The sequence below is a fragment of the Ambystoma mexicanum genome, unplaced genomic scaffold (assembly GCF_040938575.1).
Source record: "Ambystoma mexicanum isolate Mex_15411 unplaced genomic scaffold, UKY_AmexF1_1 Mex_scaf57, whole genome shotgun sequence".
NCBI classification, from domain to species: domain Eukaryota; kingdom Metazoa; phylum Chordata; class Amphibia; order Caudata; family Ambystomatidae; genus Ambystoma; species Ambystoma mexicanum.
This window is the reverse complement of record NW_027182474.1, coordinates 918,909-933,181: the sequence shown is the minus strand read 5'-3', so window position 1 is coordinate 933,181 and position 14,273 is coordinate 918,909. Positions and strand designations below refer to the sequence as shown.

General features: G+C 44.9%; 1 protein-coding gene across 1 annotated transcript in view; it reads right to left on the bottom strand.

Annotated features, from left to right (window-relative positions):
- The window catches only part of LOC138562529 (extracellular calcium-sensing receptor-like), a 107,017-nt gene that overhangs the window by 9,453 nt on the left and 83,291 nt on the right, over positions 1–14,273 (bottom strand). Inside the window, exon 4 of the mRNA XM_069642775.1 lies at positions 11,671–11,791. Within this exon, the coding sequence (XP_069498876.1) occupies positions 11,671–11,791 (121 nt within the window). The remainder of the gene's footprint in view (positions 1–11,670; positions 11,792–14,273) is intronic.

Sequence of the window (14,273 nt, the reverse complement as noted above, 5' to 3'; positions counted from 1 at the left end):
TTATACCGAATGGTGTCATAGTATCTCTGTGTTCTAGTTGAGTGGTGATGTAAAGGAGAGAGTAAGCATGGTGGTGTGATATGATGAGTTATATGCTTTCAAACGTTCTCTGCATTCTAAACAATACTATATACGTCATGCAATTCTATGCGTTCCCGTCCGTACCGTGCACACCGATCCATTCTATGCACCCCAGTCTGGTCCAATACACTCTGGTCCGCCCTGCGGGGTCTAGTCATCACCGCGCATGCGCTCTTGTCCACCTCATGACTGTCCATTTGTCCGCCCCACGCATGCCTTCTTGTCTGCCTCACGCATGCACTCTTGACTGCCCCAGGCATGCACTCTTCATTGCCCCAGGCATGTACTCCTGACTGCTTCATGCTCTACGCATTCAGTAGCTCAACGTACTCATCCATTCTACGCACTCATCAGTACTGGATGTGTCAGTGCTTGTTCATTCTACGTAAGCGTTGGCTCTACGCGACGCGTCAGTTCACTCTGGGCACTCGATCGCTTCAGGCACTTGTTCGCTCCAGGTACTCATCTGCTTTATGCCCTCACGCATGCTATGCATTCATCTGTTTTACGCACTCACCCCCTCTACGCACTCACCACCTCTACACACTCACCCCCTCTACGCACTCACCCCCTCTACGTACTCATCCTCTCTATGCATTCATCCTCTCTATGCATTAATCGGCTCCACGCACTCATCCTCTCTGCACTCATCCGTTTTAATCACTCGTGATTTCATGCATCCAGCAGTAATATCTTGTTCTATATATTCATCTCTACACTCACCTGTCCTATACCTTCATTTATTCTGAATATTCATCCATTTCATATATTCATCCATTCCATATGCCTATTCGCTCCATACACCCATCGGCTTCATACACTCAACCGCTCCATACACTCAACCTCTCCATACACGCATCTGCTGCATACACCTAACCGCTCCATACACCCATCTGCTCCATACACCCATCAGTTCCATACACCCATCCGCACCATACACCCATCCGCTGCATACACCCAACCGCTCCATACGGCCATCCGCTCCATACATCCATCCGCTCCATACAGCCATCGACTCCATACATTCATTCGCTCCATACACTCATCCGCTCCATACACTCATCCGCTCCATGCATTCATCCGCTCCATACACTCGTCCGCTCCATACTCATCTGCTCTATACACTGATCCATTCCCCCTACACTCATCTACTCCCTACACTCGTCCACTCCCTACACTCGTCCAGTCCATACCCTCATCCGCTTCCTACACTCATTCACTCCATACATTCACCAGGTCTGTACAATCGTCCGCTCCGGCGATAATCACACTCTCCGCACTTCCGCATTCATCAGCTATCCAGACTCGATGGCTCTCCATACTCATCCTCTCCACATACTCATCTGTTCTACACACTCATCCTGTTTTCGCTCATCCGTTCTGCACATTCATCCGGTTTGCGCATTCTTGCGTTCTACTCACTTCTCTGAAGTTTACGCACTCATCCCCTCTGCGCACTCACCCCCTCTGCGCACTGTCATTCAATGCACGCAGGCTCATGACTCCAGAATCGGTTTAGAGAGGCAGTCTGTGCCAGAAGTGACATACACAGGCTCAGGTTCCAGTTGTCGGGTATGCTATGTCAGGCTGATGGTTTAATACGAATACCCACAGCTCTTTCCCACTTGCTCTCTGTGTCGTTTCATTGCTTGCATTCATTTGGATTGAGTGGGGTATGCATACCATAAAACCCATTCTAAATAATCTTGGGATCAAGTTGTTTGGGTGTTTTTTATACCTCAAATGGATTAAAGTCTTGTATCTGTCTAAACTTACCTGTCATTTAGAAGTGATTGAGTTCAGCAGGTAGGATTGTATCACCAATAATTAAAGGCAGGGCATTCCCCCCTTTTTAACAGTTTCGAAATCATGCTTTTGTCAGTAGCATGGAACAAATAATTAAATTGCAGACAATGGCTATGATCTTACTAGATTTGCTCCAGTTCATTTTTATATTGGTTAAGGGCAAGCAGTCCAGTGGGTGCACAGCATCTTCAGTCGGAGTTGTTAACTGCACATTATCATCATCATAAATAGTTTATTTTGGGCTGAAATACCCATAGAAGCAATTAAACATATAGCAAACCACTGGACCCTACATCCCTTTCCGGGTAAATTGAGGATATTTCTGACTGCAAACGGTACATCCCCCAGAAGCCCTAGCTTCTTACAAATCAGGTCACCAGGTGCGCCAGCGCCGGTGCACGTGAGCCAAGCCCGGTCTTCACCGGTCAGCGCCGGGTGTGCGGAGCCTCAGCGCTCTAAAGACCGTACCCAGTGCTGTCTGGTAGGCAACCGTGTCTATCATGGGATGTCTTTCTGAATGTATGTTGCTCTGTAATGCGCAGAAACTCCTGCGGGAACGCGCAGTTGTTAATTTCTTGGCCCATAGAGGACAGACGATGGAAACTCCGGCTGAGGAGAAAAATACTGTCATTAATAACTCGACCATCCACCCTAGACAGGACCTGTCTCTCATAATATTAGGTTTCTCCTTATTGGACCCTAGGGGACAGCCCCAAGAGGCAAACCCTCTCTTGACCTCAATCGAACTAGGAAACTCAGCATTGGCCAACAGTAACATGCACCTCTGGCCTGCAGATATGTTTGACCCACGCAATGTAGATGGTATTCAAATAAATGGCGCTAAGGGGGAAGCCCCTGTTTTGGGTGCCCTGAGTTCGACAAACAAGCCACCACCCCCTGTCTGCTCTGCTACAACCCTCCATACCATCAAGATGGCCTTACTAAAGACACGGTTGCTACCAAAACATGCCACGGACATGATATGATATGTTATTGCGGACCCGGGGATCGAACCTGTGTTGCTCCGTGTTGTCTTGCTTCCAAGGCGAGTAGGTTGTGGCTGAGCTATTCTCCAGAGACTTCCGTGTCTATATGGTCGAAAACAACCTTGATATTTTCTGTCTTACAGAAACCTGGCTCAATGACTCATGTGACCCCAAAATAAGCCTCGCTGTACTGCTGGGCTACCAGTTCTAAGGAACAAATCTGAAGAGAATTGGGTTTACACCAAAGCAACTTGGACATCCAAGAATTGAAACTTAAATCCAAATGTAGTCCCCCATTGGGGTCAGAAAATGTAATTGATACATTTTACAAAGCTGTCACCACAGATATTCATAATCATATTGAGCACTCTAAAAGAGGCTTCAAGAGCCTTAAACCAAATCTCACGAAAGCAGAAAGAGACTCTCTGAATAATCTAGCTCAAGATTCTGATATTGTAATAAGAGAAGCTGAAGAAGGTGGCAACCTAATGATTCTGAATAGAAAAGATGATGTATCGATGGAACATAGACATCTATCCGTGCCAGGTTGTTATCGAACTTTTCCAAGCAATCCTACTAGGCAAAGAGTCTCGGAATGAACTTCTCTCATCTCAGAATGGTATTCCACAGGCACTTTAACTGACCTTCTCCTTATTGATACATGTCAGCGCATGTATGATGGTTCGCTCGCTTCATATCCATTATCCATGTGCTAGGCAGGGGTAGCCTGGTGAGTCACCTTCTGCAACAGACACCTTCATAGATAATAAACCTCAGCACTCTTGATGCAGCGCCCATAGACCTCGTAAACCCAATCCCATTTGTCAGTTCTATTTGTAGTTCCGTTTTTTTCAGACTGTCCCTGTTTGTTTCCATGCTTCGGTCAATGTGGCTTAACATCAGCCTTGATTGACTGTTCATCCAGCGTATCTACTCAATTGGCTGCACTGCAAGTGTTGCAACATTCTGCATCTTGCTAAGAGCATTCCTTGTGGTTTTCCTGTGTCTTAAGCTCAACGTGAGCTACACTGGCTTCCAGTCTAGGCTCGCATGCATTTGAAGGCACTTTGAGCCATTCATCGTGCTTAGTAGGGCAGTGGCTGGTAAGCACTGCTGGAAAAACGAGTTCCTTATTGTCCTGGTCGCCACTTATGATCTGCCGTTTTGTGCTTTCTAAAAGTCAGCGGCGTTGCTAGGGGGGGGCTAAGGGGGCTATAGCCCCTGGTCGTTTGGTTGTAGCCCCGGATAGAATCTCAGGAGCTACAGCCAAAAGGCTAGCTAGCCCCCAGTCTCAACAGTTCCCACATCAGAGTAGCCCCGGGTCTTTTCCAGACCTAGCAACACCCCTGCTAAAAGTTCCTACTTACCGGCTAGAATATTATGGCGGAAGGTCTTTTCTCCTAAATTGTGGAACTCACTACCCCTTTTCCTTCGCACGATCCAGGATTTTGACCTTTTTAGGAAACAACTGAAAACGTATCTCTATGCCTAACTCTTTTGAAAACTCATTACGTCTGTAATCTAGCACTCTGATTCCAATGGTGAAGACTGCGCTATATAAATATATGATTGATTGAGATCTCATGCGACTAGGGAAACATGACTATGGATTATTCAGGATTACAACTTTCACACCCTCTCACCCTCACCTCAGCCTTGGGTCACCCACACCTATGCCATCTTAATATAGCCATGATTGCCATCTGTGTAAATGGCACAACGTCCACTCTCCTGCTCTCTTTGCCTCCATCAATGAATACCTTCTAACTCTGTCCACTGCTAATGTATGTTACAATACTAGCAATGACCTCTCGTCCTTCCCACTCCTGCAAACTCTAGTCTGCCCTGCAGGCATTGTACACTCTATCACATATCTACTCCATCTCCTTCTCTCTCAGCCAACAACTCTACCACTTACCGCTACAAAGGTTTGAAAATTAGAGATAAGCGATCCACTCTTGATGTGTTCTTATCTCTGGCCCATCTGCCCCATCAACATTATTCCGTATTCTACTCAGGCCAATCTGGCAACCACCCCTTCAGCTCCCAATGCATCCTGTGCTCCAATTAATCTTGTCTCGCTGCAGACTACCAAGGACCAATAATCTCTTACCTTTTCCTAGCTCTCTTCTCTGTACATCCACTCTCTTGCCACTGGAACCTTCCCTGTCTGTCACAAAATAACGAGCTTTCTACCCATTCTAAAGAGAATGTGTGTTCACCACCTTTTCCTTGACAACCATTGACCTGCCTAACTCCCCACCCATATTTAAACGTATCACCACTTAGCAGGAAACCACCCAACTCTGTGACTTCTTGCAATATTTTTCCACAACAGGAATTCATTAGACACTCTCTCTCTTCTCTAACAGAATTAGCTCTGCCCACCACTCTTAAGTCTAATCAATTCTGATCCTTCTTGATCACATCTGTGTCCTTGACACCCTCCTTGGACTAGCATCCACGACGCTGCTCTGGACTGGATTCTTGCTACAAATGAGACTTGTCTTTATCCATCTAATGTAGAAAAGGCAATGCATAACCCACCCTGATTGCTCTGGAGATTCCCAGGGATCTGTACTTGGTCCAATTCACTTTGTTTTTACACCTTATATGAGCAAACTAGCCCCCTCGTGTGGATTTTCCCACCACCTTTTCAAAGTTCATACCCAAATCTTCTCCTCTTACCATCTTTTATACTTGAACTATTCACCAGTGTATCTATTTGTCTCTTAGCCATTTCACAATGGCTGGTACTCTGATGACATATGGACATCCCATATAAATGTATCTATCTACAAGCTCCCAATGCTCCACCCCTCTTACTTTCCACATTACCATTTGCCCCTGATCCCCTCACCACTTTGCTCAAGGCAAAAAATCTTCATTTCTCTTTGACAGCAAACTAAAGTTTCAACAAATGCATCACTCATACTGCCATAGCTGCCATTGCTAAACCTAACAAATCCATTACAGTTGGAACTGTTGCAGTTTCCACCTTGCCTCTTCCCTCCTAGGCCCTCTACATTGCACTAGCCACCCACTTCACTGCAAAAACCCATGACACCCTGAGTACTCTTTCTTCCTCCCCTTGCCCCTCTCCTCCTCCCATCCCCCGGCAATGCCCGGCCTCTCAATTTTCCTCATCAATACTAGCCTCCTCCTCTCCTTGTCTGCTTTATGCAGGTCTCTTTGAAACAGATCTCCCCCTGTTCTTGCAGAAATATTAAGGACAATGGTGGCTCTCTTGCCCCTGAACTTACGGATTTGTGCAATCACTCTCTTATACCGGGTCTTTCCCCTCTTCCCTTAAGCACTCCCTTGTGCAACCCCTTCTTAAAAATCCTTCAACCAACCTTTGTGTCCGGATAACTACCACCCCATCTATATCACTCCCTTCCTTGGGAAACCTCTGGAGAAGATGGTCTTCCCCCAACTAACCCAGCATACTGATCTTGCTGGTTACCTACATGACCATAAATCTGGATTCCGAGCATCCAGAGGCACAGAAACTGCTCTCCTGAACACGCGTGAAGAATTGCTCGCATCTCTTGACTCAAACTCACCCACTGTTCTCATTCTACTCGTTCTCTCCTCCACTATCGATACGTTCAACCACTCGAGCTTCATAAAACGGCTCCATGATACCCTTGGTACCATTCTAGCATACCTCTGGCCATCCATATCTGTTCCTTTGCCTCCCCTGAAGGAAATACTCAACTTTGCAAAATTCATGGGCTACTGAATTACTCCTGAAGTGGGTTTATGCAGGTCATTTGCTTGTGCAGCTCACACTAGCTCAACTTTACCCCTGAATTTCCTGGTACCTCCATGTCTACCAAGGTTTATTTCAGCCACATAGCATTAAGATTGATTGAAAAAAAATGTTTACTTGAATAGTGGATCACAAACCGGGTTGAAAATCTAACAAATATAGCGTTTTACCAAAAGCTAATTTGAGGCTATTTTTGATGGATGTAGATTTACTTAAATAAGAAAGAATTTGTTATTTTAACAAAAGTGCAATTTTCCTTGAATAACCAGTGCATATTGGGCACTCTTTGAATTTTTGCTAAGCAATTATTTTGGTTTGCAATGAATAGATGTTTTCACCAAGAATTATTGTTGTTTGTTATAAGTGCATTTTTGTAAGAATAAATAAATTACCTTAATAATCACTTTTTTATTTAAGCAAACTCCAACCATTCATACCTTTTATTAGACTAAATGAAATTATTATTCTAAGATGGTCATTCCATAAGCTTACAAAGTTCCAGAAACCTCGTAATCATATGGTGGTCACATGATAAATAGATTGTGTGTATTATCCTTTGTTGATAATTTATCATGCAACCACCATATGATTAATAGGTCTTGTGGAACTACCATACTAGCATAATACTTTCTGTTAGTCTAATAAAAGTTATGCAAACGTGGATGGTGCTTGATTTGAAAACTGGACTAGCAAGCTGCCAGACTCTTTCTTTCACTACTTTGTTTAAGATTTGTTTTTTTGTATTTTTGTTTATCAAAGGATACATTCAGTACGTATGTAAAACCTGAGCCAAAATCCCACCTAAATTGCTTTCAGGTGAATTCATTTGGCACGGCCCCCGTAAGAATACCCTCCACACTTCCTAAATGTGTGTGTATTGGTCAGTTGATTTCCAACACTCCTAATTTCATCCAGTGGCTTTGTGCCGTCAACAATGAGAGGTGGGGGGGATCGGATAGCATAGCTAAGCTATGCCGATGACATCTTGCTATTGGATCACACCCAAATTCTGTGGCAGAGGCTGATTACTTGTTTCAACGATTACACAATTGCCAAAATCAATTTTGCAAAGACAAATGTAATGTGCTTCAAATGACCTATAATTAAGTCAGGCAGCTTCTGTTGAATGATAGGAGATGTCAAACTGGAGGTTGTCCAAGATCTGAGATACTTGGGATTTGTCCTAACAAATGTGTCTCAGCTTGCTATCCTTTATGCATACATGTATGAGAACGGTACCCAGTTTGGCACCGAAATGCAATGTATGGCCAGACAGTATTGTAGGTTTACTTTGGTCCCCCTTGTCAAATGCGTAAAGCCTCCCTTTGTTTCTCTTCCACCCCCACTCACTCTACTCCTTTTCACCTATCAAAATGGAGGAGGTCTTCAGGTAGTCCGCACTATGAAGGTCTCATCCAATCAGGTATCTCCCTGCGCTTCCAGAACCATCAAGGACCAAATCTCCTCTCTCACTTCAGCTTAGCTGACTTCTGTAACCGCTCCTTAGCCTCTGGATCTTTCCCTCCTTCTCTCAGACATTCCCTTCTGCACCCCCTCCTAAAAAAGCCTTCAGCCGACCCTTCCTGTCTGGCCAACTACTCCCCTATCTCTACTACTCCCTTTCTTGGGAAACTTCTGGAGAATTTGGTCTTCCACCAACTGACCAATCACACTAAACTTGCTGGTTTTCTCCATGACCATCAATCTGGATTTCGAGCATCCAGAGGCACGGAATCTGCTCTACTGAACACCTGTGAAGAACTGCTCAGAAACCTACATTCTCACTCGCCTGCTGTTCTCATTCTCCTTCACGTCTATTCTGCCTTTGACACGGTCAACCTCTCTATCCTCACAAAATGGCTTCCTGCTATCTCGGACCAGGCACTAGATTGGCTTCCTCACTGACTGTTCCTCCCAGGTGCTCCTGGGTTCTTTCTCCTCCCCCACCACTCTCTCTGCATGTGGTGTTCCCCAGGGCTCTATCCTCTCGCCTTGACTCTTCAACATCTACCTTGCACCTCTCGCTAACTTGATCTCTGCCGCCTCTCCCCATTTCCAGTGTTTTGTGGATGACACACAACTCAGTATGCAGTAATAAAATTGCTGCAAAAAAATGTCGCCTGTACAAACCTTTGCGGCACAATGCTGTGGTTTGACCCGGTAAAGGTGTACCCTATTATATCATTTAAGGGGAGCAGGGTGTCCCCCGCTCCCATTAAATGGTATAATGGGTATGGGGGTTGCGGGGGTGTCCCCTGCATCCTTTACATACATTGCGGCGGCAAACCCACAGCCTTTTTAGCTGCGTTTTTTTGTGTAAACAGCCATTTTTGCCTCGGTTTTAACACATTGAACCCACAACTCTTGTTCAAGCTCCCCTCTTCCTTCTTCTCCTCCTCTTTCTCCTCCATCATTCCAGATTGCCTGTCTGCTTTTCAGTATTGGTGTTCTTCCAATGATCTCTGTCTTAACACCAGTAAGACAGAGATTCTTCCTATCGGGACACCTGTTCCCCCACTTCCATCCTGCCCTCTGGCTGCTCTCTATGGGTTCTCCTCCATCTCCTTCTACGGAGGCTCAAAACCTGGGGGTCATTTTCGACTACTCTTTCTCCTTTTTTCCTCACATCTTGGACCTCACCAAGAAGTTCCCACTTTCAGCTTCACCTCCCCAAAGGCATTCTGCCTTCACTCACCTTGCTCCAGAAGCTTGCTGTCTCTAGAGCTCTGGTCCTCTCCAGGCTGGATTAATGCAACAGTATCTTCCTTCCTTAGCCTGCCCCTTTCCTCCCTTTGCCCTTTCAACTTATCCAGAATAGCACTGCAACACTTATCCTTGGCCTCAAGCCCTGGGACCATATATCTCTCCAGCCCTAAAATCTCTCTACTGGTTCCTGGTGGCTGCAATGATCAAATTCAAGACCCTCTACTTCATACACAAGGCTTTCTGTGGCCTGAGACCCCACTATCTGCAGCTTTCTCTCACTAAATACTCTCATCCAGACCCCTTTGATTTTCTATATCCTACTCTCTGCTGAGGAAACGTTTCTTGAAGCAAATGGCTGAGGGCAGATCTCTTTCCTCAGCTGGCTTCCTCCTATAGAACAGTCTCCCTTCCTCTCTCCGCCTTTAACCAGACCACCTCAAGTACCGCAAACAACTCTCAAGATCTTTCTCTTCTCATCCTCCTTCCCTCTCCCCCTCCTGTGCTAACCAACCCCCCTGTCACTGAAATTGGCGTCCTGGTCCCTCAATAGTCCAATAGGCCCTGGCCTTCGGCTGAATTGCCACCAGCTCCCCCCTGCACTATCCTCGAGGACCATACCCACCTGTCAGGGGTGTTTTTCCTCTGCTCTGCACTTACCTCTTGGGCGGTAGACCTTCCTCTTCACCCTGGAAGTTTCCACACATGCACTTGCCTGTAGCCTCCCCATTGGGCACCGCTGGCACTTCCTTACATGGGGGACCCTGATTGCACTTACCTCCACCCTCCCTCTTTTCTTTTTCTTTTCACTGCACTTGCAGGATCTTGTGAATAAACCGGAAGGGGTACAAAATAAATGATATGATCAACATTGGATCAGCACGCATGATAGCAGGAATTAGGTTTAGAAAATAAGAGATATGGACTATACCAGTCTATGTCAGTAAATGTCCAGACAGCCGGTATGAGACTTAGATTCAACCTGATTCACACACGTGAGATGTTATGTTTGAGAACACTTTGTGCGGACAATAACTATAGATTCTGTAATGTGGACATATTGAACGCTCGGTACTCCAATCTGCCGGGCTAGTAGGGTTCTCCAGATTTGCTCATGATGAGGTTTAGCTTCATAAGCAGGAAAGTTGGCATAGGATGTTTAGTGGAAAATAATACTGCTTCATTGATTGCAGCAGTAAAGCATATAGTGTAGTGGAAATTAATTGATGATTTTTAGAGGAATTGATATGTGTGCAAGCAGTTAATAGTGATTGTAGCTTGTGGATTATTTATTGTGAGGTAGGAGTCTATTTCTTGGTCTTAATTGTTATTGTGATCATGTGTTATGATCATGTTTTATGAGTATGTACCTTATTTTTCTATTGTTTTAGAGTTTTTCGTTTAAGGTGTTTATAAAACAATTCAATAAAGAAATCTATATATCCTGTTCACGGTTTCTGAATGCAAGGTGGTTTATATATTAGTGTCCAATCACCAAATAGCACTTCCTAACATTTGTTCACTCTTGATCTGGTGTTAGCCTCTCTGTCCCAATCCCCCTTCATTGTAAAGTGCACAGCAGGAACCTACCCATTTGCCTCCCATGGGAATGAGATAAGGGAGGTTTTGTTATCCATCTGCCTTTAATGACTGGTTATATACAGGCCTGGGACACTGTTGAAACAGGAAATAATTGAGATAACTGTGCAGTAAAGTAAAATATTTAACGGACAAGAATAGACAGACGTAGAGTTAAATCAATTGAATCTACCCATTCATTGCAACAATATACTGGGGCTAGGCAATGCTACCTTTTTTGTATTTTTGCAAGGAACTTGGGATTGGTCATCCTAAATTACCTGGGGGAACCCAGACGTGGAACCCGTGCTAACTGTGCTCAGAGAGACACAGCTCCACCTCACTGATGAGTCCTAAAAGGCTGAAGGACGTGGGTGGGGTTGCTGTTGGTACTCTAGTTCAAAGGTGGTTTGCCTGGCATTTCAGTGCTGGACTGCCCTTGTCGGCGGAACAAGGACTGATATGCAAATGGGTATTCCTCCTTTGTGAAAGTTACAGTTAGCAAAAAGTGATGGCTGCAGACTCTCAAAGAGGGAAAAAAAACACAGAACAGATTCTCATCCCATGTTCTTTCTAGAGAGAGGTGCTTGCTACCTTTTTAGTATTCATACATGTAAGTCACACTGTCAGAGCATGGCCAGGATGCCATATTATAATTAAGTGTGCATTGTCATAAAATGAAAAATGATTTTTCAATGTATGTATGATGATCCTTTCATATTATTTAGTTATCAAACCTACCATTGTCTGCAATTTCCCCCTGTGAGCAAGGTAAGCAGTCATAGCAGCACGCAGGTTCTCCCTCTCTGGCAGCCTTTCTGGACCCAGGAGGACAGGGGTCACTGCAGACAGAGCGCGGGACCTGCAGGTGGGAAAGACGAAGAGGGCACCATTGAAAGACTCAAAGACACATGCTGGGAACAGAAGAGGCATTTTGACCATCAAAGGGAGGCTATTCTGAATGCTTTGAATAATTGTAAAGTGCTGCCTTTACTTGTCCTATGGGTCATTTGACTCACCTGCAATTCATGGAAAAGGACACACTGATGGTCTCGAACAACCCATTAATAACTTGAAAATGATGCGAGATGTTTTCAGATATGTCTAAGAAGGGTCAGGATGATTGTGACTTGCTTGATTCTCCTTCCCACATGAACCTTCACTATGGCATTGGGGATTTCATTCTCCCCACTAAGTTATTTTGCAACTATCTCCGTTCCAAAGTGCTTTAGATCAACAAACACTGCCCAAAAAGATATGGCAGGATAGAGGAGGAATGGGCTGTTTTTTGCTTAATGACTTTCATTCCACCCATTATGCTACTGCTATCATTTCCAGTACCACTAGAACCTGGAGGTGTGTGAATTTGGGTTGTTTTATCATAGGCTTTAACAATCCGGTAAATCAAGATCATGCATCAAATCATGCATGCTTACTAACCTCCTCACGTGTTGTAAAACTAAGCATTTGATATTCGATTTGTCCCCCATCTGGTGCATTGTTTGCCAGTAGTGTGACAGTGGAAAGAGTGGATCTTGGCTGCCAATTTTTGCCAGGCGTTCTCGAATCATTATTCGTAAATCTCTTTTGGTGCTACCAATGTACAGTTTATTGCATATGTAGATGATGCCATACATGACAAACTTTGTCCTGCAATTGATGCCTATTTTGATCTTTATAGTCTTGCCAGTCATGTGTTGAAATTCTTTAGTTTTGTCATGTACATACCTGCAAATGGTACAGGTACCACATTTTCTGAATCCTGTTTGTTCTGTAGAAAGCCATGTGTTCTCTTTTGTGGCATTAATGTTTGGTAATAGTGATGGGCTGACCTTTGAACTCAATGTTTCTGCACGTTTGAAAATGATAGTTGCTTTATCCGCAACGTGTTGTTTGATATGATCATCCACTCTTAATAGATGCCAGCGTTTAGTGAGTAATTTCCTTAAAGTAGAATGGTTGCTACTATATTTGGTGATGAAACATACTTGTTGTGGTCCCAATGGATCATCTTTGTTTCTGGTAAGGAATGTTTGTTATCTATTCATCTTGCTGGCCTTCTTATATGCTATTCTAGTACTTGTAGTAGAATACCCCCCTCAGTGAAAGCGTTGTTCTAATAGTTGGCATTCACTTTCAAATCTTCCTTGTTTCTGACAATTTATTCTGGCTCTAATATATTCTCCATAAGGTATGTTGTCAATAATAGGTCTGTAGTGACAGCTGCTCGCATGCTTGAGGAATCCAGACTTATTTGTTATTTCAATACAACAGTCATGGGTTTGAATTCTGATAATGAAATGGTTTCCTTCCTCTGATAAACTGCTATCGATAATGTGACACATTTGTCAAATATTTTCCAAACATTGGTTCACTTCCCGCATGATAGAGCATTGTACATGCATTTTCAACATACACTTATTTATACCAATACTCTTAGTACCACAGGACCATAAATAGTGCTTACATTTGACAACCTTAACTGCAAACACATTTGCATACAGGACATTCACTTGGGCATACTTGGAGGGAATATAAAGGTCAGAATTACTGTATTAACATCTCAATTCTTAGCACAACTAACTTCCTAACCGGCATATAGAAAATATAGTGTGGCGAGTGTTTCCCGTGTGGAGACTCTGTTGTTTTGCTAAACGTGGATCTTGAAGGAAGAGGAGGAGCCCTCCTACAAAAACTCCCAGCTACGCGGAGCGGAGCGTAGCGGAGTGTAGCGGAGCGTGGCGAGTGTTTCCCGTGTTCCCCGGTGTTCCTCTGCGGTCCCGGCGAATCGGTCCTCTGCTGACGCGCAAGACTGTAAAACATCGTCCTCAAACGTTTAATCCGCAACATATGAAAATGGACACGTCATCTGATATGCTGAAGATTCTCCCAACCCGTTCCCTTGCCAACCCTGACTTGGCGCTGCAAACCCTGGAGGTAGGGGCCGACGCGGCGGGGGGGGGGTTAACCCAATCCTCACCGAGTCACACAGAACTTTGCGAAGTAAAGCAAAGGGCCTTCTTCAAGGAGACCCGTCTTCGACAAAGCTCTCTCCTCCGGTGGTGGCTCGTAGCCTTAAAAAAGGTGAAACGAAGGGCGGAGACGCCGGCCCGAGGAGCGTGGGCGGAACTCACTTGGTGGAGGGACGAATCCTACCCCCCCAGAGGCTGGTCTCTGTCCCACAAACACCGCCGCCGCCGAGGACGAACCTAAACAAAACACCGGGTCAGAGCTCCGCCTTGGCGAGAGGTTTCCCAATGAGAGACACCGAAGGGTGTCGCAACGGACCTTGCTCTGTCCCCGTGCCTTGACACCGGTGGGCCTTCCGTACGGAAACAGTCAGC